This window comes from Acomys minous, assembly GCF_964271855.1.
Source record: "Acomys minous genome assembly, chromosome: 1".
NCBI lineage: Eukaryota > Metazoa > Chordata > Mammalia > Rodentia > Muridae > Acomys > Acomys minous.
The window spans coordinates 141,345,208-141,370,185 of NC_140483.1; the positions used below are offsets into that span (position 1 = coordinate 141,345,208).

At 48.8% G+C, this 24,978-nt stretch overlaps 1 protein-coding gene across 1 annotated transcript in view; it reads left to right on the plus strand.

Moving 5' to 3' along the window:
- Positions 1 to 22,205, plus strand: part of LOC311598873 (stimulated by retinoic acid gene 6 protein-like) — a 37,498-nt gene extending 15,293 nt beyond the window's left edge. Inside the window, exons 4-18 of the mRNA XM_084784397.1 lie at positions 2,265 to 2,395; positions 3,616 to 3,736; positions 4,979 to 5,024; positions 5,743 to 5,874; positions 6,290 to 6,360; positions 7,715 to 7,826; positions 10,370 to 10,523; positions 14,398 to 14,473; positions 16,587 to 16,668; positions 16,888 to 16,936; positions 17,355 to 17,472; positions 18,634 to 18,753; positions 19,995 to 20,158; positions 21,192 to 21,338; positions 21,867 to 22,205. Of these exons, the coding sequence (XP_084640523.1) occupies positions 2,265 to 2,395; positions 3,616 to 3,736; positions 4,979 to 5,024; positions 5,743 to 5,874; positions 6,290 to 6,360; positions 7,715 to 7,826; positions 10,370 to 10,523; positions 14,398 to 14,473; positions 16,587 to 16,668; positions 16,888 to 16,936; positions 17,355 to 17,472; positions 18,634 to 18,753; positions 19,995 to 20,158; positions 21,192 to 21,338; positions 21,867 to 22,015 (1,672 nt within the window). The 3' untranslated portion in view covers positions 22,016 to 22,205. The remainder of the gene's footprint in view (positions 1 to 2,264; positions 2,396 to 3,615; positions 3,737 to 4,978; positions 5,025 to 5,742; positions 5,875 to 6,289; positions 6,361 to 7,714; positions 7,827 to 10,369; positions 10,524 to 14,397; positions 14,474 to 16,586; positions 16,669 to 16,887; positions 16,937 to 17,354; positions 17,473 to 18,633; positions 18,754 to 19,994; positions 20,159 to 21,191; positions 21,339 to 21,866) is intronic.
- Positions 22,206 to 24,978: the final 2,773 nt, after the last annotated feature.

Genomic DNA, 24,978 nt, shown 5'->3' on the forward strand with positions numbered 1-24,978 from the left:
GCGTCCTTAGATCTCAGCCTTGGGAGAAGCCGGGATGCCGGAAGTGAGGCTAAGGGTAAGCTGGGAGGCAAGAGAAATCCAACCCAGTACCCAAAGATGCTGGAGTACCAGCTCTGAGAAGCAGGGGGCTTCCTTCCAAATGCCTCCCACTGGGCTAGTCAGTCAGCCCCTCCCACCGGGCTAGTCAGCCCCTCCCACTCCAGCAGGTCTAAGCAAAACCGCAAAGCAAAGGGCAGAGACCTAGACCGGCTTGTGCCAGTTACTTTTTTCTATTGCTGTGACAAAATCCCTGACAAAAAGCAACAGAAGGAAGGGTTTACTTTGGCTCACAGTTTAAGAAACAACAGTCCATCATGGCAGGGACAGCATGACCTCAGGAGCAGGGGACAGAGAGTCATATTCTGCAGTCAGGAAGCAGAGAGAGATGGGAGGTGCTACTCTGTTCAGTTTCTCCCTTCCAGTCAACCGGGATCCCACCCGACAGGATGATATTATCCACATTTAGAGCTAGTTGGCTAGACTTTCTAGAAACATCTTCTTGGATATACCCAGAGGCATGTTTTCATGGTGATTATTAATCTCATCAAATTGACATTCAAGATTAACTGTCCTATTGATTAGATAAAGATCCTTTAACCCCACACTGGGTGTGTGGCATAAAAGGAATGGGACAGAACTTGTTGGGCAAGCACACTAAACTTCCTGGACTTGTGTCATCGTGAGTCATCTGTCTGGCTCCTGTCACAAGCCCTGGTTCTCTTAGTCGTCCTGGCCTCTCTCAGGCTCACTGACTAATACTTCCTGCGATGGTTTGAATGAGGAATGTCCCTCGTAGGCTAATGTATTTCAACACCTGGTCCCCAGTCAGTGGCACTGTTTGGGAAGGTGATGGAACCTCTCTGGGGAGGAGCCTTGTGGAGGAAGTACGCCACTAGGGGGCGGGCTTTGAGAGTGTATATCTGGGCATCCTGTTCTCTCTCTGCTTCTTGCACACAGATGAAATGTGATCAAAATATGTGGCCAGCTTCATGCTCCTGGTGGCATGCCTCTCACACCACAGTGGTCTGTATCCCTTCTGGAGCTACAAGTCTACATAACCCTCTCCTCTCCCAACTTGCCTTTTGTTAGAGTATTTTATCACAGCAACAGAAAAGTAACCAATACATCTTCTCCTGTGTGGGGCAGCTTTGTCTAGCTTCATTTGCTGGCCAGAGTGACTCCGTGATAAGCAAAGTAGGGGGCTTCTGTCTCTGTTCTGAGCATGGGGAAACTGAGTCTCACGTACACCTTAAGTACCATGATTGGGTCCTATGGAATTCAGTTCAACAAGATGCATCTCTGCAAACCTGTACTGAGCTTGAGTTCCTCCCAAGGTCCTGTAGGCCCCGCCCAGGAGAGTATACAGTTTCCTAAGTACATGGTGACATAGAGGGCAGTTAACAGACAGTTGTGTGCCCCTGCCATGGGTGCTAGAAACCAGACAGAGGCTTTCCACAAAAAGGGTGTACACTGTTAACTGCAGAGCCTGCCCTCTGACTCCTCACTCTCTCTGTAGGGTTTTCCCCCCTAAACTTTGTTTTTAACCTTTATTTTTATTTTATATATATGAGTGGTCTGCCTGCATGTATGTCTGCACACCATGTGTGTGCAGGGCCCAAAGAGGCTTGAAAAGGGCTTTGCATCATCTAGGACTGGTGCTATAGACGATTGTGAGCATCATCTGGGTGTGGGGACTGAAGCTAGCATCCTCTGAAAGAGCAGCCAGGGCTTTTAAGTGCTGAGGCATCTCTCCAGCTCCATACTGTCTTTTAATCATCCTTTCTCCCCAAAATATTCAAAATATTCCATAGGCCAAAGTGGCATGGTTTGAAGTGGCATGGTTTTAACCCCTGCAGTTGTGTGGCTAGCTTAGCCAGTAATACCCAGACTTTCCTCAGAGACAGCGACAGGAGAAGTCTTCCCTGGCTATGTCTGGGTACCTGCCAGTCCCCCTAATCACCTGGATGAGACATGCTCTTTGCTTTGGTCTTCAAGTCACAATATCTGTGTCTCATAAAAGCTTGTTCCGTTTTGCTAGGTGCCATAGCTCCTAGCGTCCTTGCTCTGTCCCCACTAGATTTGAAGGTCCTTTACAGGAAAGACTGCATCTGCCTCATTAGGCTGTGGCTGCAGTGAGCAGCTTACTCTCCCACAACCCCCTCAACAGGCAGGATGGCTGCTTTAGAGGTGACCCACAGACTCACACCTGTTTCTGTTGTCTACAGGCCCCTGGACTTCGTGGGGACTTTCAGTAACCGGTGGTCCTATGGCATGGCCTTCGGAGCCACCGCCAATAAAGTCATGTTCTTGTTCTCAGAAGGCTACCAGCCCCTGAAGGTTCCGCAGTGGGCCCAAGGTACCAGGGCTGCCTCACACATCCTGGGGACGTCACCCGGACACACTTGCTCTCAGAGGCCGTGAGGGTTGTCTGGAGGGGTCAGCTGTGAGGAGCTACATTCCTCTCAGCCTGTCACCTGCCCAAGATCAATGCTTAGCAGCCCATTAAGTGTCACAGCCTGCCTGAGGAGCTCTCCAACCCCCCAAAGTTCCCACCCCGCCCCACTCCCTCCCCTAGCCCCATTAGACTCACAGGTGCTTTACTAACATGACAGAGGCACGAGAAGCAGAGTCTTCCTCAGTCAGTCCCCGGAGCCTGCTGTCTTCTGACAGCAGCAATTTTAGGGGCTCTTCAAGGAATGAAGCGTGTTTCTTTGGCCACTGGCCAGAAGCCTCGCTCCCCAGGCCCTGTGCTTATGTAAAGCTACTCAGATCTACAGGTTTGGCGAGCTCTCATATGATTCCCAGAACCATCTCTCCATTGCACAAATTGCTCACGGTGCACTGCTGGGGCAAAGTCAACACCTCCTGGAAGGCTGCTCCAGTCTTCGCCTCCCCGGGATGAGGTGACACTGCCTTCCTTGTCCTGTGTCCCTGTGGCAGGATGATGTATCTCTGTTGCAGCTCAGTTCAAGTAGTCTCCTGCCTGTCCTCCCCTCCGTCCCGTCAGTCTCTCAAAGCGAGAACCCTGACCAGCTCTGCCATGCAGTGCGTGGCCCATGAACAGCTCAGAGCTGACACCTTGGATGAATAAGCCTTTCCTGGTGCTGTCAAGCCATCTCAGAGCTAGCCAGTGGTGGGACCAACATGACTGTCACTCCCATAGAGAGTGTCCTGTGGTATGCATAGATGGACCAGTATGGCCATCACCTTCTTCAGAGTGCTCCTCGGCACACATAACATGCCTGTGCAGGCCTCTGTGATGCCCTTGGATGCCTTCCTCTCAGCTCTTTTGGTTTGCTGGCTGGTCTGTCTGTACATGCCATACTGTGAGCTACTCACGTTTAAAGACTCCAGTTTCATCTTCCTGGTCAGCTGGCACTTGACGTGGGAAGGGGAGCAGGAAAGGCGAATGAAGGGCATTGCTGCATTCCTCTGCCATGGCCTAGGGCTCTTCCAAGTCAGCTCTTTGGGTCCTGAGGCCCCGGCTTGAGCTCAGGGCGGAGTACCACAGCTGTCCTGGTCACCTCTGAGTAGAGAGCAGAGGGTCCCACAGCATCTTGGCCTTGTCTCTTGCAGCCTTTGTGCTTCTCATGGGGGCCATGGAAGTCGGCCTGTCCTACTTCCCCTTCTTCGCCTGCCTGTCCTCAGAGTTCCAGCTGGTCAGCTCCATCCTGGGCTTCGGCTACTCCCTGACCTGGTAAGACAACTCTGCGTGCTGCCTTCTAGCCATTTTCACCAGGGCTGAACTCTATGCAGGGGGACAGAGGTGGAGAACAGCAAGGCCCAGTGTGGGCGGAGGTGACTTGCCCAGTGTCCCACTGTGGCTCCTTCTCGGGGGTACTTCTGAGGCTTCAAAGGCTGTCCAGGGCCCTGTGAGCCTCCAAGCGAAGGCTCATGATTAGAATCCTCCTAGAAGCCAGGGGCTAAGGGAACACCACTTCTGGAAACTGACAACGGTCTCCATAGAGGAAGTAGGAGCCCCATGTCTATGGCTTCTCCTAGAGATAGTTGTCACGTCTCTGGCCTTCAGGGCCACCCTGGCCCGGCCTCTTCTTCCTCTTTCTCCAGTCCCTAAGGATGTCTAGCACGCACGTTCAGTCACACAGCGTCTCACAGTCCATTATCCCCCCATTTACTCACTTGACAACCTTTCTTTCTTTCTTTCTTTCTTTCTTTCTTTCTTTCTTTCTTTTGTTTTGTTTTTCGAGACAGGGTTTCTCTGTGTAATAGGCCTGGCTGTCCTGGACTCTCTTTGTAGACCAGGCTAGCCCCGAACTCATGGTGATCTGCTTGCCTCTGCCTCCCAAGTGCCGGGATTAAAGGCGTGCGCCACCATACCCTGGCTTTGACAACCGTTCTTTATGATCCGCATGGACCCTGGTCCCTGGGCCTCTGCATTCCTATTCCTTGTGTAGGGCACCTTCCCTCCACCTGGGAGAGATGACTTCAGCACTGCATACTGACTGGCACTGCAGAGCTGGCACTAAGGAGCATCTGTCAACTGAGGACCCTACTTGGAGCAGCTCCATTCATGAGTCCCTGAGGCCCAGCCCTTGCTCCCACCCACCCACCCTCCCACCCGCTCCTCAGTCACAGTCAGGAGACCTGAGACCTTGTCCTGGCTCTGTGTGTCTCTAAGTAGCTTGGACAAAGCCCTTGCTGATCCTGGGCTTCCACCTCCTTGGACGCTAGAGGGAGAAAGGAGAAACACCTGTGTCTTCCTCCCATGGTCTCAAGGACTCTGAGATGTGTCCCCATCATGGCAGCCCCAGCAAATGTAGTGCGCAGCTAGGCACAAACAGACACCCAGTCAGGAAGGGGCAGACACAGTCCTCCCAGCGGGAAGGGAGGGGGTAGGGGGTGGCAGGCAAGATCCAGGCTGTGCTCACCAGGCTGTGCTGGGCCAGCAGCCAACTCCCACCCTGCTTCTGCTCTGCAGGTTTGTGCTTACCATTCTTCAGATCTCACAGTGTCCCCACGGGCAGGTAAGTCCCCTCCGACCTCTGACCTCTGACCTCTGACCTCTGACCTCCGACCTCCGACCTCCCGGCTTTTTAGATTCCTGTCACTTACTTGGTATTGTCTCCTCACCTGTAAAGTAGGTTTGATGAGCCCTGAGGGCCCTATGAGGCCACGCCCTCCTGGTTGAAAGGCTCTACCCAAACAGAAGCAGGGTGAGCAAAGCATGCTCCCCTCCCTACTGGTAGGGAAACTGAAGGCCAGAGAAGACTTGTCGGAGCTCACAGAGGAGCTGGGAGGCCCTGAGGTTGTGACTGAACACCCTGAGCAAGGGCAGCCTTTCCAGCAGGCCCACCTATTCATCGCCCTTCTCAGAGTCCATGCAAGTGGCAAGCTAGTCCTCCAAACCCACGGTGTAGTGGGAGCAGGGATTGGCTGATCACTTACGGAGGGGAAAACAGATTGGCTGATCTTGTAGGGGAGGAGAGCTGGGATTGGTCAATATGGAAGGGGGACCAGAGATTGGCTGGCCGTGTAGGGGAGGAGAGCAGGAATGGACACTAGGGAAGGGGACCAGAAATTGGCTGATCACACAAAGGAAACACTGGTTATCTCTTTAGTTGTGCAGAGAAGGTGGAGCCTGGTGGGGGCCGCTGAGCAGGCAAGGTCCTAGCCATCTCACTACAGCCTGCTAATCTCTCCCCCCCCACCCCCCTCCCGACCCCGACTCTGTTTCTGTTGCAGTTTCTGGGGAGGTTCGAGACGCTCATTTTCTATTGGCCATCACTGCTGTGCCTGGGGTTCCTGCTGGGTCGTTTCCTGTACATGTTCCTTAAGGCTCTACCAATCCACCTGGGCCTGGAGCTGCAGGCGGCCGTGAGTGCGGGACCCTGTGGTTCCTCAAGGGTTGTCCTCACAGCAGCCTGGGAAGCAGGCTGTGTTACTGCTTTTCCCAGGCTTTCCTGCACAGCCTCTGGTGAGGGAGACAAGCTTGTCGGAGCAGTAGCTGGCCCAGCCTGGGCTGGGAAAGTTGAGAAGGGCCAGACCTCTGGCCTTTCGGGAAAGCAGGAGCCTGGTAAAGTTAAAGCCTGCTCCCAGGGATGACCGGTGCTGGGACCGCTAAGCTTTATTCCAAATCCTGGCCTCCATTGAGATGACCTCCTTAAAAAAAATTAAAAATGTATTTATTTATTCACTTTACATCCCAGTCTTAGCCAGCGGGAGATGAGCCCTTAAGGGACCAAACCTAGGGAACATCTGTGACGCAGCCCGTCTCCCTCCTTCCTTGCAGGAAGACAAGACGGTGCTAGAGGCCCACCAGGCAGAGCACGTGAAACAGCTCTTGAACAAGCCCAGCCCGCAGTAAGCGCTCTTCTGCCCCTTCACCCCTGCAGTTTGTGCTAGGCAGTGGGAAGGTAGAGAGGCACAGCGAGAGCCCGTGCAGATAGCAGGAGCCGATCCAAAGCATGGTGGAAACCAGGGAAGGGAGATGTGGGAGAGCAGGACTCTAAAAAGAGAGACCTTTTCAGGCCAACTGGACCAGGGGCTTAAAAGACAACTTTTATGTCTCTCTAGTGCTCCCAACTGTGTTCTTAACTGCTTGAGCCGCACTTGGATCAAATGGCAGCCGAAAGTAATCACTGTGTTTAGATGATTGGCTTAGAGAGACTGGCCCAGCCTGAATGACCTGCTTCCGGTCTCATTTCTTGGAACACGAAGTAGTGACAACCTCACTTTACTAGTCAGACTCAGAGTGTGGATAGTTAGCTTTCTTTCTTTCTTTTTTTAAAAATTTATTTATTTATTTATTATGTATACAGTGTTTTGCCTGCATGTACACCTGCACGCCAGAAGAGGGCACTAGATCTCATTATGGATGGTTGTGAGGCACCATGTGGTTGCTGAGAATTGAAGAGCAGACAGTACCTTTAACCTCTGAGCCACCTCTCCAGCCCCATAATTAGCTTTCTAAGAGAGCTCCTGAGAGGCTCCAGTCCAGCTCCCCTCTGCCTCAGTTGTGGTACATTCTGGGTAGATCCCAGAGAAGAGATGTGTGTTGTCCCAGATCACATAGTGGTAATGTAAGAGTTAGCTTTGGAGACCTCTTTCAAAATATTTGGAACAAGGCCCAGATGTATTATTTCCTCCTATATAAGAAGTCTGGAGGTGTGCAGTCCATAGTGACCCTAGACTGCCCACGATGTCACCTTACAAAGCACGTGGGTTTCTGTTCCAGCATCTTAGTATGTGCCTCCCTATCTCAGTGCTGCCTCATGGGCCAGTGCAGCTGCTGAAATTCCAGCCTGGAGCAACCACTAGTCGGCCTTTCTGAGGACAGACAGAATAAAACAAGATGGAGCCAAAGGGGCTGGTGTCTGTCTCAGCTCCCGCCTGGGCCGTCCCCCCTAAGTCCCACATCACACGCAGGGTGAGCAGAACCTAGTCAGACATGTGTCAGCTCCACCTGGGCCGTCCACCCTAAGTCCCTCATCACACGCAGGGTGAGCAGAACCTAGTCAGACGGAGCCTCTTAGCTGCAAGAGAAGGTTGGAGTTTCTGCTTTTGTTTGTGTTTGTTGCTGTTGCTGCTGTTTCATTTTTGATAACCTGTTGCCCCAGCCCCTAAATTCTAGTCTCTGTCCTTAAGGATAAGGGGAGGTGAGAAGCTGTTTGTCTGTCTGCCAATGTTCCTTTTCTGTGTGGTCGTTCATTCACAGAGAAAGAGAGAAGTCTTGGTTTCAAACCAGAGTGTATGAGTGGGACCCTTGCTTCCAGTTCCCCAGCAGGATGGTCGGGACCCTTGTGCTGGCGTTCATCTGCCTGTACCTTGTAAGTAGCTCCCGGGAAATTCTCTCCTGTTTTGTAAACAGAGCAGTGTCCAGGCTGGGGTCACCTAGTCTTTGGGACAAGCCATGTGTGCCTAAAGCTCGAGTCAGAATGCAAACGTGCTGAGTTAAGGAAGTATAGTGCTTCAGCCATTTGACCTGCAAGGACCTGTCCCCTATGTGCTGACACTCACAGGAGAGTTATCCAGCACACATAAAACTGGTGGGGGCTCACACCTTTAATCCCAGCACACAGGAGACAGAGGTGGATCTCTGTTAGCTCAAGGCTAAGCTAGTCTATATAGTTCCAGGCTAACCAGGGCTACATAGTGAGACCATGTCTCAACAAAACAACAACAACAACAACAACAAAAAAATTCCATGTGATGACATTTAACATTGACTAACAGTTGATAATTATGTTTGGTATAATTTGATATGCAAAATTGATAGAAATAATGATCTCTGAAGAAAATGTACAATTATAGACAGTAAGTTATGCTGTGAAAAATTAAATCACTTAAATATGAAGTAATTGATTCTCACCCCACCCCTCTTTTTGAGACTGGGTTTCTTTGTGTAGCATGGGTGTCCTAGAACTCACTCTGTAGACCAGGCAGGCCTCATGCAACTCATAGAGATGTGCCTGCCTCTGCCTCCTGAGTGCTGGCATTAAAGGCATATGTCACCACTACCTGGCAGGTAATTGATTCTTACAAAAATAATTTTAGTGAATTAAAGATGAAAGTGGAAAAGTATAATTGATTTACAGTGTGGATCAAAACTGAAATATCTTTCATTTTCTTCTTTTCAGTGTTTATATAGTTCACACTGCAGTGTTTTATTAGATATAAAATCAAAATATTGTACATGGGAATAAAATGGCTGAGTCAAAGGCAGCTGCAATACGCAGAATACAAATGGTAAAGCCTAGCTATCTTTGCTTGTTTTTAAGGCAGGGAGGTGATTGTTGCTAAGGTTTTAAGGGAATGCATTAGCTAGATTATACCAGACATATCGATGTCTTTCTAAATGCCAGTGGCTGAAGGCATGTGCAGGTGTCACCCAGGCACCCAGCATCCTGCATTGTGTGTCTACCTAGTCCTAGGACCTCATGGCCACCTAGTCAATAGCAAGAAGGGAAAGTAGCAAAATGCTTGCGGAAGGTTTTCCTAGACTAGGTGTAGAAGTACCACCTGTCCCTTCTGCTTCTCTTCCATTGTCCAAATGGGATCATGTGGCCACACCTAAATAAGGAGGCTGGGAAATGTAGTCCAGTTCTGTGGGGAGAATGATTTTTTTTTTTTACTTAATTTAGTGTACTAGATTGTATAAATATGTGTGTATCTACATGTATGGAAAACAAAGATTAGCCTTGGTTATTGATCCTCGAGAGTCATCGATATTTTTGGATTTGTGTGTATGTATGTGTTCACATGTGTGTGGGGTGCATGTGCGTGTGTGTGTGTGTGCCTGTATGTGTGTACATGTGGAGGCCAGTGGTTGGTATCTTCCTCAGTTGTCTCCATTTATTTCCCTAAACCCATATTTTGGCAATTGGGCTAGTCTGGCTAGCCAGCTTGCTGTGGGGACCCCTCTGGCTCTAATTCCTAGCAGCTGCCATACTCACTATGTTTTTATCTGGGTCCTGGAGATTCTGATTAGGCTGGGGTTGGAGTTGGGGGAGCACTTAGCTCCAGAGATCTGCCTGTCTTTGCCTTCCCAGCTCTGGGGCTACAAGCATGTACCACCATGTTGTGCTTGTTATGTGGATGCTAGGGGTCAATTTTAGGTCCTCACGCTTGCTCTGCGAGCATTTCATCCACTGAGCCATCTCATCGGCCCCCAGAATATGGATTTGAAAGGACAACTGAAGTTTTCACAGCACTGAATAACTCACTTGGCCTTATGGTGTGTCTCAAGAAATCATTGAACATCTACCAAATACTAAGCACTGTCATCAGAGCTAGCAGACAGCAGAAAGGTGACCCAGCATAGTCCTAGCCAGAGAGAAGCGGTGGGTCTGAGAGAAGGAATAAGGCACGGAAGCAGAACACTGCCAGGAAAGACAAGGAGATGGTGAAGGTGTTCTGAGGGTCAGTGAGTTATTCTGGACTAAGACACTGCCTGATGCCAGCAGCACTCCTACTCCACTCTCAAAAACAAACATGATTTGGTTGTTGGAGAAAGAAGGCAGTGGGAACCGGAGAAGCAGCAGTATGGTGGTGGGCAGACAGGACAGTGGGCAAGCTTTGCTATCAGGCAGAATACCTTCTTCATTTTAGCTCCTGTTTAGGTCAGTGAAAGGGACCATGGGAGGTGTGGCTGGTCGTGGCCCCAGGGCCGACCCTCCATCACGGATCCCATTATCTTTCAAGCATTCTTTGAGTCATTATGGGTGAAGAGCAAGCCTGCAAATGGTCATTTTCAAAAGAGTTTTGGCTACCCAGCAGAGGCTGGCCTCAGCCCTAAAGGAGTTTGTATCTGTTTGCACGCTGACCTGGTCTTGGGAGACCTTGACACCTTGTGCTCTGCATGCATCCTCAGTTCATCGTCATTGAGTTCTGTGTGTTTCTGCATGTGAGAGACAAGCTGGATGTGTTTGAAGACAAGCTGCAGAGCTACCTCACCCACATGAATGAGACGGGGGCCTTGACCCCAGTCATCCTACAGGTGAAAGAACTGATCGGCGTCACTAAAGGTAAAGCCATCTACTGTTGATGATCTTTTATGTACATTATTGGGGTTCCTAATGCCTCCACCTCCCTTCCAACCCTTACCCATTCTAATACCTTCCAACCCCCAATTCCAGGTAGGAGAGAAGGAAGGTTAGTAGGGAGAAGGGGTGTAGATCTCTTGGCTACTTCCTGCTGGTTAGGGTCGTCAGGTTCCTTGGGGCAAGTGCAATCTTCCTTTCAGGACATCTCTGACTTCGTCTCATCAAACTGCATCAGCAGCAGGAGGGAGCAGCAACCTCCTTTTTCTTTCTCTGAGCTCCCTTGCTCTCTCCAGGCTCTGATATTTATACCCTCTCAGTGTCCTCAGAATTAAACTATCTGCAGCTCCTGCCAGAGCACAAGACTATCATAGTTAATAGCCATGGACAAACTAAAGCAGCCCCATATCCCACACCTGGGTGGGATTAAAACAAAAACATATTTACATAATATAGCTGAGTTTTAAAAAACCAAACAAGAAAACTTCCACTACGATCCATCCCCATCATCCAAGTAGCATTCAAATTGCCTGACCCTGGAGCCTGGATTTCTTTTGTGTTACAGTTGATTTGTGCCTTTCTGGGTCACTAGGACCAAGGGCTAAGGCTGATGTGAACCTTCCCATAGACATTTCTCATTTTCAAATTGTTTTAGTTTCCTATTCTGTTGTGGGATGAACTACATTTACAAAATCAATTTAAGGGAGAGAGTTTATTGTGGTTTGCAGTTCCAGGCACAGGCTATCACAGGGAAATCAACATGGCAGGAGCTTGAAGCAGTTGGTCACATCATACACACAGTCAGGAAACAGAGAGGCAACTGCATTCTGTTCTCAGTTCCCTTTCTCCAGTTAAACAGCCCAAGCATGGGGACGGTGCTGCCCACAGTGGACAGGTCTTCCCACCTCAATGCATGCGGTCACAATAATCTCTCATAGACACGCTGTGGTGGTTCTCATGCCAGGCCCTCACAGGCTCACATATTTGAACATTTGGTCCCCAGGTGGTGCTGTTTCAGAAAGCATGGGAGGCGTGGCCTTGATGGAGGAAGTGTGTCACTGGAGGAGTGCTTTGAGAGTTTAAATAACTAGTTCCAGTTATTCTCTCTGCTTCTTGCATGTTATTGAAAAATGTGAGCTTTCGGTTGATTCTTGAGCTGCCATGCTTACCTGCTGCCACGCCTTCCCACCATGATCTTAACAGTTTGAAGTGATTCCTCATTGTATGTTTTTAACTTACATCTACCAAAGATGAATAATGAGCATTTTTTTCTATGTATTTGTTGGGAATTTTGTGTCTCCTTTGGGGGCATGTCTATTTGAGCCCTTGTCCCCCCTTTTTTTATTGGTAACAGAAAAGGTACTTTATGAAAGAAGCTTTCTTAGAAAACGACATAATCTAATGATTTGTCTGCCACTGTGGAAAGAGGCGCCATCCACCATCTCCTAGATGAGAAAGAATCATTGATAAGATGTCAGGATAAATGCCTGCTGGAACCAAGACTAAATGACTGTCTTAGCCAACATTCTACTGCTGTGATGAGACACCATGACCAAGGCAACTTATGGAAGGGCTTGTGGTTCCAGAAGGATGAGCCCATTGAGGCAGACAGGTGTCAAGCAGCATGGTGTCAGGAGCAGAAACTGAGAGTTCCCATCTTGAATTTAAAGCAAGAGCCTTTAAACTCTCAAAACCAGTCTGCAGAGACATACTTCCTCCAACAAGGCCTCATCTCCTAAACTTCCCAAACAGCGCCACCAAGTGGGCACCAAGTGTTCTAACATCTGACCCTATGAGGAACATTCTCATTGAAACTACCACAGTCCCTTAAGTCAGTGGGTCTCAACCTGTCTGCTCTGGGAGTCACATCCTGTATATCAGACATTTGCATTATTATTCATAACAGTAGTAAAATTACAGTTTGTAAGTAGCAACAAAATAATTTTTATGATGGTGATCACCACAACATGAGGAGCTGTATTGAAGGGTCACAGCATTAGGAAAGCTAATAACCACTGCATATAATAAGAAACCTGTTGCAAGTAACTCTCTTCCCATTAAGACCAACAATCTGGGAGAACATCAAAGCCAGAAGGGGACATCTTTGAGTGAATTACTTTCTTATAGCTCTGTGGCCACAGAAAACTATTTTATAAGTGAACATTGAGACGACAGCTGATCTGTTGGCCTGTGAATATCTTACGATATTCTTAGATTCATGTTCAGTATGATGAGTCCTTGGGCTCCACACCCAAAGAGCACATTATGCTGCAGTTTTAGCAATGCATTCCTTTTCCTTTTATTTAAGATTCGTCTATTTTTACTTTAGGTGTATGTGCACCTCGTGTGTTGGTACCCTCAGAGGTCAGAAGAGGGCCTCAGATCTCCTAGAACTGGAGTTAGGATGGTTTCAAGTCACCGTGAGAGCTGGGAACTGATCCCAGGTCCTTTACAAGAGCAATCAGTGCTCTTAACGGCTGACCATCTCTCCAGTCCCAGTAACATCCATTTTTTTAGTTGTGAGCCTTCAGTGGCTGAGCTGTCTTCAGCGCCATAACACTCATTATTAATTTTTCCTTGTGAGAGTCTTCAATTCTGCCTCTGTTCTGGACATTTGTTGTTGGTTTGAGGCAAAGTCTCATGCGGATAGCCTTGAACCAAGTATAATGGATGACCTTGAGTTTCTGAGGCTCTTGCTTCCACCTCCCACTTCAAGGAGCTGGGAGTCCAGGACGTACCCAACCTTATTGCCCTTTTCTTATCTGCTTGCTTGGGTCAGAGCCTCCTTCACGGTTCTAGCAGAACTGGTGAGAGTAGACGCTGCTTCTTCTTGATTTACAGGTTGGATGAGTGCTTTCAGCCTCTCACCCTGCAGGATAATGTTCAGTGTGGCCTTTTAACAGAAACCCCTTGGCAGGCTGAGGAAATTCCCTGCTTTTCCTAGTCTTCTGAGTGTTTGTCAAAGGGTTCTCCTTACCTAATGGGAGTCAGGTGCACGGGAGCTCTAAGCCAACCGAGTGACCCTGCTCCCTGTTTCCCTCTCCCTCTCCCACGAGCACTCAGAGTCTCTCTGAAAGCCAGCTAGAGCCCATTTTGCTTTGTACTGACTGTCAACTTGGCAGCATCCAGGACCACCTAGGAAAGGAGCCTGTGGGCATGCCTTCTAGGGAGCTGCTTTGTTAGGTTGCTTGAGGTAAGAAGACTCCCCCTAAATGAGTGGGACCATTTTACAAGCCAGGTCCTGGACTGAATAAAAAGGAGAAAGGTTGCTGAGGGCCACCATTCATCTCCCTCTGCTTCCTGGTTGCAGATGCAATGTGACCAGCGACCTCAAGCTTGTGCTGCCACGATCCCCACCATGACCATTGTGCCTTACAACTGTGAGCCAAAGTAAACCCTCCCTTCCTTAAACTGCTTTTGCCAGGGTATTTTGTTATAGTATCAGAAAAATTACCACAACAGAGCCCAAATAACAAAGTCTGCTGAAAGATGGATACTGCAATGGCTTGATAGCATCTATTCCTGTGACACTGCACACTACCCTGCCCCTCCCCCTAAGCTGCAATTAGAAGTCAGCTCCCACGGATGGGGCCCACTGATGATATAGCTCATGCATAGCTTTCCCAACATTAATTGAATGTAGTTGGACATTTTTTACTATCAAAGGTTTCAGAAGACCATGTAGGAACTCAACTATACGAAGGTTATGGGTAGTTAAACAGGGCACAAGTTCACCCACAGAGAACGAGGAAAAGGAGTGTAAGAGGTCTGCTTAGACATTTCCAGTGAGGACCTGTGCTCTGCAGTTCCACTTCAGGTGTGTCTTCCAAGCCCTCCCATGTCACCCTTCCTATTTCAGGAGCCTGGGTGGCGACCATTTTGCCTGCCTCCCTCACCTGTGTCAGCTATCTCTTCCACATTTTGGCCTGTTACAGGTAAGAGAATTCTAGGAGTCCTTTGTATGACTTCAGCCAAAAATATCCATGACCAGTACCCGCACCGCTTAGCCTGGCACCAAGGAGTGAATACGAGGGCCAGGTATGGTCAAGCACACCTTTTGTTGAGAGCATAAGCTTAACTATCAGGTTGAATATCTGGGATGATCTACCATTATTACACTTAGGATCCTCATCCCGACTCCACTCCAGCCTTGGGAGGTGAGTATTTTCCTCTTGGTGTTTACAACTTGCAAAATAGAGACCCAACAGGATGAAATGGCATGCTCAAGCAGTGGGGCTCTTGTATTCTGTTGGTGAGGACTGCTTCCGAGGTTCCTGTTTGAGTTCCTGTATTTTTCATTTCCAGTTTTCCCTCAGTTTGAGTTTTCTTTATTGATTCTGTTTTCACTTTCATTTCTTGAACAGTTTTCTTCATTTCATTCCATTGTTTGTGTTTTCCATGGATTTCGTCAATGGATTTATTCAAACCCTTCTTAAGGTCCTTGATCATATTCATAAAATCCAGTTTGAAGCCCTTGTCTACTTCTTCAACAACACTGCCATTTTCGCGGTCTGCTGTGGTGAGGTTGCTGGACTCTAGGGGAGACATACTGTCCTGGTTGTCACTGCCTGTGTGTTTATGCTGCCATCTAGGTGCCTGGGCTTGAGGTTATTGTAATTCTATGTGCTAATACCTGGTCTTGTCTTTGTTGGGCGGGGTTTCCTTTCCTTGGCTTCTGTTGTCCTCTCTGGGTCTTAGGAGCATGTGGCAGCTGTGGGTGGCTTGACAGTGAATGCCTCTGAGTCCCAGCCAGCTGTGAGCACTGGGATCTCGGAGTAGAACGTGATATGGAGGGGTGGGATGACATAAGGATAGAAGGGCGGGCGGCTGAGAGCATCCACAGGAGAGAGGAAAAACTGGGTCTGCTGTGAGGATCTGATGGCCTGGCTGCCATGGCCACTGGGTTTCTGGGGGGAGGGGAGAGTGCTCTGGGTATTGGTGGCCAAGACTAAGGGGTGGGTGAGGAAGGAAAGCTGTAGGGGAGAGTCTGCTCGGAGAATCCCAGTCCCCGAGAGTTGAGCCCAAGAGCTACAGCTTTCCTTTCATCTGAAGAATTTCCAATGTAATGATCATGGAAAGTAGAACCCAGCCCAGAAAAATGCTGGCGATTGAGTACAAAGTGGGTTTGTTGTTGTGGTTGTTGTTTGTTTGTTTGTTTGTTTGTTTTTTAAGAAGTATCCCACAAATGTGAGTGTGACCTAGGAACAGAAAGCCTCTGACCTGACCGTCACATTTAGGCCAGGAGCTAGCCACGGGTGTGGGAGAGGAAGTGGAGGGGCTGGATTCTGTGAGGGTTTTTGCTCCTTTCAATTTTTTTTTTTCTGTTTAAAAATGTATTAGGCTGGGCGCTAATCCCAGCACTCAGTAGGCAGAGGCTGGTAGACCTCGGTGAGTTCCAGACTAGCCTGGTCTGCATAGTGAGTTCCAGGACAGTCAGGGCTATGTAGAGAGACCCTGTCTCAAAAACAAAACAACAACAACCCCCTAAAAACAACTGTATTACTATTGTGTTTGGGGGTATGCGGGATGTGCTTGTGTGGGAGCACGTGCCACAGCATTGTGGAGGTCAGAGGACTTGTGGGAATTGGTTCTCTTCTACCAGGTGAGTCCCAGGGGTTGAATCAGGCCCTTAGGCTTTGCAGCAAGTGCTTTTACCTGCTGAGCCACCTTGCCCATCCTTGAGTTTTTGTTCTGTTGCTATAGGTTAAGCTAGCAACAAAATTGGTTTCCTGGTATTAACAGTTTAAAAAATATTATTAAGTCATATGCATACAGCACGGCAGAATTAGAATTAGAAGTACAGAAAACAGAATGAGGGAATAAACATATATAATCTCATTTATCAGATTCAATTGCCATTATGAATTGATCAACATGTATTATTTTATGAACTATAGTAACCCTGAAGATGTTGAAGAGAAATCAGAACTTTGCCGGGAGCTGCAATTGGCACCCTCTGCCACAGGCCTCCGTGGGTCTTTCCACTGAGCTCAGACCCTACAGAAAGCACCATGATTGTGAATGCCACCTACTTTCCCTCTTCCCCAGAAAGCACATGAAGAGGCTGTGGGCTGGAGACAAACGCTTCCTTCCTCAGAAGTTCCACAGTCCCTCCTCGACGGCGAGTGTGGTGAGTCTGTAGGGGCGCTGAGCCACACCTGACAGAGCAGCAGGAGAGCCGGAGCAGGAGAGAGTCAAGCCAGGCCTCCATCCTGAGATGCAGTCATGTGACAAACTGCTTTGGTTTATGGGTAACCCTCAGATCAGATGGGGTCCTGGGTGCAAGGCTTGAGGGGTGCAGAAAGAAACTCTCATTCTACTGAGACCCCGTTTTCCTTCTAACTCTCAGGTGGCCATTGCAAGGTACTCCGGCTGGCAAATAGCCTATATCCTCTGGGGTAAGTGTCATCCCATGACTCGGGCAGCACATCTCATGTTCCCTAGGCACCTGCAGAGCACCTGCTGTGAGGAGAGACACAGAGGGTTGGAGAAGCAGCCATAGCTTCTATCTTTGAGGAGTGTGGAAAATGGTGGAGAGCCACCATATGCCATCTCCCATCTGCCCTCATTTTACTGCCTACCTTCCTACGGGCATCAGTGAGTAGAGGAGGAAGTGGCCCTCCATGCTAGCTCAGGACTCAAGGGCTTTCCAGGGGAGTTGACATTTGAACTACATCTGGCAGAGTGCTGGGCAAGTGGGAAGATCAGGAAGTCATGGTAGGCAGAAGGAATAGAGAGCATCAGCAATTGTGCCTGCAGGGAGGAGTAAGGGAGGGGCCAAGATGTACCCTAGTGACGCTTCTGTCTCATCTCCAGGCTACCTCATAATCCATGTGGTACAGAGCCTCTGTGGCGTGATGCTCATGTATGGCCTGGTGCTGCCCATCATCCACCACCAAGGCCTGGAGATGCTGCAAGGGCTGGGCCTTGGGGTGTAAGTACTGAGGGAATGCCCTCTCCTTACTGACCCTGGGGACCCAGCCATGGGTCCAAGGTCTTGGTTCTGATGACCCAGGGATGGGTCATCACAGCACCTCTCAGGGAGGGTTTTCAACAGGCTTCCTCTCTCACCACTCTGTACGCCTTCACAGTCATGTATGTGATGCTTAGAATCCCATTTCCTAGCAAGGAAATGAGTCGTAGGTGGATGAAGTGAGAGGCGGGAGAGCAGGAAGGAAGGGGCAGGGCTCATGGATCAGTCGTCTGATGTGCTGTGTTATCCTGTGTAAAATTCCTACCCTTCGTAGAGCCTCACTCAGCCCTCTGGAGACAGTGAATGACTGGTTGCTGAATGCTTGCCACACCCCTTCCTCATAACAGCTCTGGGAGTTTGGTGCAGCCAGGAGACAAGCGCTAGAAAGCTAGGAGCTGTGTTCAAGGAGAGGGGCAGGCTGGAGGCAAGCCCCCTTTAGTCACCACCCACACTACCACTCATGTCAGTTCAGTGAGATGCACTCTCCGGGGAATCCGCTGCCCTGAACACCTTGACCCCGTACTTGCCTGGAGCCACCTGTGCGCCTGCGTCGCCTCTCCGCTTTCAGGCAGCCTTCTCAAACTTACTCTTTGTTTTCATTCTCAACTTGAAAGGCGTGCATGTACTTGGCTAGGGCTGCCACTCCACTGCCGCCCTTGGCAAAAAGAGACATCATGGGGAACCATAGGTTATGATCTGAAGCTACAGAATCAGCATGTGGCCTTGGGGGCGCACCACCACCCTCTTGTGGGTCATCTTTTTCTCCCATGTGCACCATAGGCTTGGGAGTGGGTGGGATCAAAGCTCAGAGCTTGTTCTGTTGCTCTTCTGAGCGGGGTAGGGGGGTGGGGTGGGAGGGTGGGGGGGTTCTCTGTCTTTCCCTCTCCATCTCTCTGTCTCTATCTCCCTCTCTCTGTCTCTCTCTCTCTCTGTGTCTGTCTGTCTGTGCCTCTCTCTGTCTCTGTGTATCTCTGTGTCTGTCTGTCTGTCTGTCTCTCTGTGTCTGTCCGTCTGTCTGTCTGTCTGTCTGTCTGTCTGTCTGTCTCTCTCTCTCTCTCTCTCTCTCTCTCTCTCTCTCTCTCAGAAGGGTCTGGAGCAGTGTGGACCTGTCCTGTGTTTCAGCCTCACCTTATTCATAGTGGTGGGCCTCATGATCCTGCAGGCGTGGATCGCTGGCAGATTCTTCCTGCAGCCCAAGCTGGGCACAGCTGACAAGCAGAAGCCCCTGGCTCTCCACAACAGGTGAGGGCGGAGGAGGGAGCGGGCCTATGTAGGACTTCTGCTGTTGCTTTGACCTTCTACCTGGTGGTGGGCAGGTTCTGGGGGCTCTGAATTCTGTGAGAGGCTATGACCCTGTGCATAGGGGTGGGATCTGAGGCCACATGACCTGGGATCCAGACGTGCCTTTTCCAGTAGTAGGAGAGCCAGGTGACCTTGTGTGACCTCCCTAACCATGTCAACTTCAGCTTTCCCATTTCTAAGTTATTTTGCATTCCTTCAAGAGTTATTCTGAGCACGAAACACATAGACTATGGACAGCACAGCTAAGTGCACACAATCCTTTCTCATTCATTCATTCATTCACTCATTCATTCATTCATTGAGGAGACCTTAGCACTGGCAACAAAGAGACAGACTCTTTACCCACCACCTCTGAGAGCTGCACAGCTTACCAGAGAGGCTGGCACGTGGGTAGAGGCCATGGATTCCTGAGCAATCTAAAGTGGGGGGGGGGCTGGGGCAGGATGAGCAGAGACAGGGAGGATGGGAGAGGCAGGGGACAAGGGGAGCAGAGCAGTGGTAAACATCCTCCTGCCCGTGGAGAGGACGAACTGGCAAGGCTGGCAGCTGCCACTCCATGGATAGTAATAAGACACAAACGACATGTGTTGGAAGAATAATGTAATCCCCAGATGTCCACCATACAGTGTTACACCGTGGGGGAGGGGCACCAAGGGACACAGAGTGACAAGACCAAAAAGTCGTCTGTCAGAGGGGGTCTGAGACATTTGGAACACAGTTTGGCCCTGAAGCAACAGGACCATGTCACCAGGCGGTCCTTTGGGACTTTTCCTCTGGAGGACAAGGAGAAGAAGCTCTGTCTGGGGGCAGGTCCTTACTGGCAGTGACAATGGTGAACCACAACTTTGTTGCAGCCCTTAAACCACCTGTAGCCCCATGGTTTTCCTTGTCCTCTAAGAAGCCTTACACAAGAATCCAAAGGTCACACAAAGCAAGTAGCACTAGTCCTTTGATGGGCTCAGTGCTTCCCACCCCCCCCCCACCAACCCACCACCACCACCTCACCAGGGGCCACACATCCCTCCAGCACTGTGGGTGGGCACTTCGCCTGCCGCCCAGCATGAGGTCATAAGCTTGGGAGACAGTTGCAGAGTTTATGCCTGGTCTGGATGGAGCCAGAGCTGGCTGTGTTGCTGCCTGGCCTGACGGAGGGGCCACCTCTTGCCTGCTTATGTCTGCAGGAAAGCGTTCCACAACTTCAACTACTTCCTGTTTTTCTACAATGTGCTGTTGGGCCTGGGTGCCTGCCTTTCCAGGCTGCTCATCAGCTGCCTCCTGGGCACATGGCTGATTGCACGCATTGACAGGACCATCATGCAGAGCGGCTATGAGGGTGCAGACATGGGTGAGTCCTGCTGGCCACCTCCCGCCTTTGTGGAAGCTGCCTGGAAAAGATGGATATGAGTTCTCACCTTCACTTGGGCTTAGAACTTGTTTTCTGGTAGAGGTCATAAAGCCAAGCAATGGATACACGTGTGTCCTAGGCTGGGGAGGTGGCCCAGTCATTAAATGGCTTTCTGTGAAAACGTGAAGACCTCACTTTGGTCCCCAGAACCTATGTCAAAAGCCATGTACAGTGTGATCTACTTGTGGTCCCAGCACATGGGACATGGAGGCAGAAGGATCCTCAGGGCTGAGTAGACAGCCAACTAGCTTACTCAGAAGGCCAGGTCCCAGGGAAAGAATCCCTCTTTCCTGTACATATGGATACACACACGAAATGTGTACTCTGGTGTGTGGTCAGAAGGGAGTTCAAGGTTGTTTAACCCTGCTCGTACCACAGACCACTGAGGTGTGGGACAGGGGACTCATACGTTCCAAATAGATTGGAGCCGAGGATTATTAGCACTGTTACTTGAATGTTTAATGAAGAAAGTATCTGGTTTAATATACTCTAAAATCAAAGCTGTCCATTCCCGGGGAGATAAAATTAGAGCTTCTAGCCCCAGACTCGGTCACACCTTCCTCAACTGTTTAACATCTGCACTGATGCCTCCTCTGTCTTCTCATGGCTGCTCTGAGCCCCTTTGGGCTTAGAGTTCTCTATTGAGTGTACATTGTAGAATATTCGCTCCAAGAATCCTTCCAGATCTTTACACTCACTCTGTAGAGTCTCTGTAAGAACCCAGACCATCAGGGCAAACAGTAACTAGCACTCAGCTAGCCCAGGAGAGGCAGAGGCAGGTGGATCTGTCTCTGTGAGTTCAGGACCATCTTGGCCCACACAGTGAGTTCCAGGCCAGCCAAGGCTACATAGGGAGACTCTGTCTCCAAAACAAAAAAATTAAAAATTAATAGTAGTTCTGTCATAAAAAAGTCCGAAGCGGGCGACGATGGACGGTACAGCCTGGCCTGACCTGCTGTCCCCTGTGCCTCAGGCTTCCGTGCTTGGGTTGGCATGCTCTTTGTGGACCATTATCACACCAACCCTGTGCTGGTGAGCTTTTGCCACATCCTGATCGCAAGCCACAGGGAGCGGACGCTGCAGAAAGCCGTGAAATACTGGTGCCTGAACCAATCAGCAGGTAATGTCTCCTGTTTGGACCTGCGCTGGGTTCAGAGTGGATACCCATAGGCTCCCTAGGCTCCCCAAGAGGCCCCCAGATCCCCTTTCTGATCCCGTTCTCTGCATCCCTTTAAAGCCAGGCTGCTCAGGAGGCACAGCTCCCATCAGTCAAGTTGCATGGCCTTGGCTGCAGAGTAGCTTGCCTGCCTATTCCAGAACGGATCCCCAGTTCTCCTAGCACAACTATCTGTGTCTCATTGTTGTGGGATGCCAGCACACACAGGGCAGATGCCATGTCCAAAGCGGAACTCAGTTTTAATATTTCTGCCCTGTTGTTTACAGAAAGTAATTTGAGTTCCTCCTGTCCCTAAAGGCCTCAAATATTCCCTACTGGTCTGTAAGATAGCTTACATCCCTCTACCTCACGTTCCCCAGGAGTCCTGATCCAATGTCTCCTGCCACACCTTTTGCAGTGTAGGTCTTTGAGAATAGCAAAGGCAACACTCCACCCCCACACCCTGATCGCTCTACTCTGATTCTGTCCTAGGTCCCCGATTCTCAGCCAGGGCCAGAACCAAGTGGTTCCTGCTGCAGACATTGATCAATAATCCAAGGCTCGTCATGCTTAGAAAATCAAGATCAGGTCACGGTTCCCGAGAGTTCACACAGATTCTGCCGACCTGCTCGGATTGCTGATTGGACTACCAACTTCTGCTCTCAAGAGAGGCTTGTTTTAACCAGCAGTCGTTCCCTACAATGGGACAGGATGACATAGGCACTTTTCATGTACATGATAGACAGAACTGGCCACTTGTGGGATATTCATCTAGACTGAGGGTTTAAGTCTAGGACTATCTCAATCCCTTGGAAAAAAAGAAAATAAAAAGCAATGTCTGTGGAACAAATTTTGCCCATCAGTGACTTCCACTACTTGTGGGTAGGCAGCCATATGGGTCACCTGTTAAGAAGCATGACATAGGGGCTGGGTAGACCAGATGGCTCAGGGGTTAAGTGCTCACTTGCACTTGCAGAGGATTCAAGTTTGCTTCTCAACATCCACATTGGACAGCTCACCAGTGTCTGTAACTCCAGCTCCAAGGGATTTGACTTTCTTCTGGCCTCTTCAAGCACCTGCTCAAATGTGGCAGACGCATATACACATAAATAAAAATGATAAAAAGTGAATCTTTAAAGCAGTTTTTAAGGAGAAGTATGAAATGGACTTTTTAGACCTTGGACTACTGGGAATGGAATTGGAGCTGATCTGGGTCTTCCTCCTAAGCAGGGGGCACAAGACATTTGATGATGGTGTCCATGTTACATGTTGGGTGCAGGTACTGAAAATTAGTGAAGCGCATTCAAAAGACACAAGTGTCAGGCTGGGAGGGTGGACATTATTCTTATGGAGGGCCCAGTATTACCCAAATTTTCATGCCCCAAATGTCCCAGGACAGATACAGTCTGGCTTCTGAGAGCCCCTCATGAGCCTGAGCAAGTGCTGTGAGGACCCAAAGTCTTAGAATGTGTGCCTGGATGCTACGTGCACTTGGTCCTGTTGATGCGTGTGCCAGGGCTGTCTCTTAGCTGAAGCTCTACCACAGCTCTTTGACAGTTTGCTTCCAGATGATGGAAAAACAGAGAACACACACATACCTGCCCCGACCAGCAGGGCTTCAACTAAAGCTCGGGAGGAGATTTATCTGAATGAGGGACAGAACACAAGACACAAAGGTGTGTGTGTGAGATGTTACCACTTTCTTTTTTTCTTTTCTTTTTGTTTGTTTGTTTTATGTTACCACTTTCAGGGTCTTTGGTAGTATCTCCTAAGATGGACACACACATACTCTCTGACATAGCAATTCTAAAATTACAGGCCAAGTAGAAATGGCTGTGTATGCTCACCATACGAAAGAGTGGTTAGAGCAGCGATTCAGATACATTCCCAAGTTGTAGAGAATGGAGGAAGCGCTGAGTGAGTGAAGTCCTGACTGAATGTGTGATGTTGACATAGGACCCCATAGCCTCAGACTCAGAGGAGTTTGGAAACCTTCCTTGGGGGGGCTGAGTGTAAGTGCTGACAGTGTATGTAGAAAATGTCAAGTTGGCAATAAAAACTGACCAGCACAATATGTTTTATTTTTTATTTTAGAAAATAAAGCTCCACGAATCCAGTTAGCACCACCTCCATAGGCCTGGGTGTGCACCATGGCAACCTATCAGACTCTACCAGAAACCCTTAGAAGTGATAAATACTTTCAGCAACGTAGCAGGATACAAAATTAACATTGGAGTCAGTAGTACTGCTACATAACAACGATAAACATACCAAGAAAGAAATAAGGTGGGTGGGGTTCCATTATTTAAAAAAACGCGAGGCTGGAAAGATGGCTTAGAGGATAAGAGCACTGACCGCCTTTCCAGAGGAACCAGGTTCAATCCCCAGCACCCATATGGCAGCTCACAACTGTCTCTAACTCCAGTTCTAAGGGGGAATCCAGTGCCCTCTCCTGTCCTCCATGGGTGCTGCATGCACCTGGTACACAGGCAAAACACTCATACAAAAAATAGATAATGTAACAAAAATTTTAGAAAGTACCTTGGAGTGTGCAAGAGCCCAAAGCTTGAAAGAAATCTATAACAAAAACATTAAAACACCAAAGAAAGAAATTGAGAAAGGCACTTGCAAAACACGAAGAGATGCTGGGTTTTGCCAAAAGCATTTTTGAAATGAGCGTGTGACTTCAGCCTTTAAGTCCATTTATGTAATTAGAAACAGTTATTGATCTAGTTTGAGCCATCCTTGTGTCTCTGGAATAAAGCCAATTTGACTGTGGTGAGTCATCTTTTTAATGTCTTCTTGAATTCTATCTGCAAGTATGTATGTATGTATGTATGTATGTATGTATGTATGTATTTATTTACTTATTTGAGAACTTTTGGACCTATGCTCACAGGGAAGGCTGGTCTGCAATTTTCTTATCTTGTTGCTTCTTTCCTTTGTTTTGGAGTCAAGCTAATACCAGCTTCATAAAAAAAGAGGTTAATAAAGTTCTTCACTTTCCTGTTTGATGGAATAATTTGATAAAAGGATTGATGTTAGTTCTTCGAAGGTAAAATTCACCAGTGGTTCCATCTGTACCAGGACTTTCTTTAGTTGGGAAATCTTAAGTTACTGGGCAGGCTCACTGCTTGTTACAGACCATGCGCTACCATGGCCAGCTCCCAGGAGGCTAGAAGAGTCAGAGCAGATTAAAAAAAAAAAAAAGACCAGGCAAAGACAGCCTGCTGTTGTTCCCAAAGCCCAAGCCAGCAGCCTTTCCTCGGATGAGAAAGAGCAGAAACTGAAACCCTCTAGCCCTTTCAAAACAAACAACAAAACCAACCAAACAAAAACAAACAAAACAAAAAACAAACACAACAAAACAAAAAACCCGAGTCTAAAATAAGCTCTGTTTTTTAAAATGTTTTTCATTTCTTCCCTGGGTCACCCATGCGCTTTCTTTTCTTTTCAGCTAAAACGAATCCAATCTTTATTTTCTTTCACCCTGGACCAGAGAATGGCACTAAAAGGGGTTCGTGTTCCCTGCTTCCTCATTCACCTGTGTCAAAGAATGAAACGCGTGTTTTCTAGTCGCCACTCTTTTGCACTTCTGAAGCTG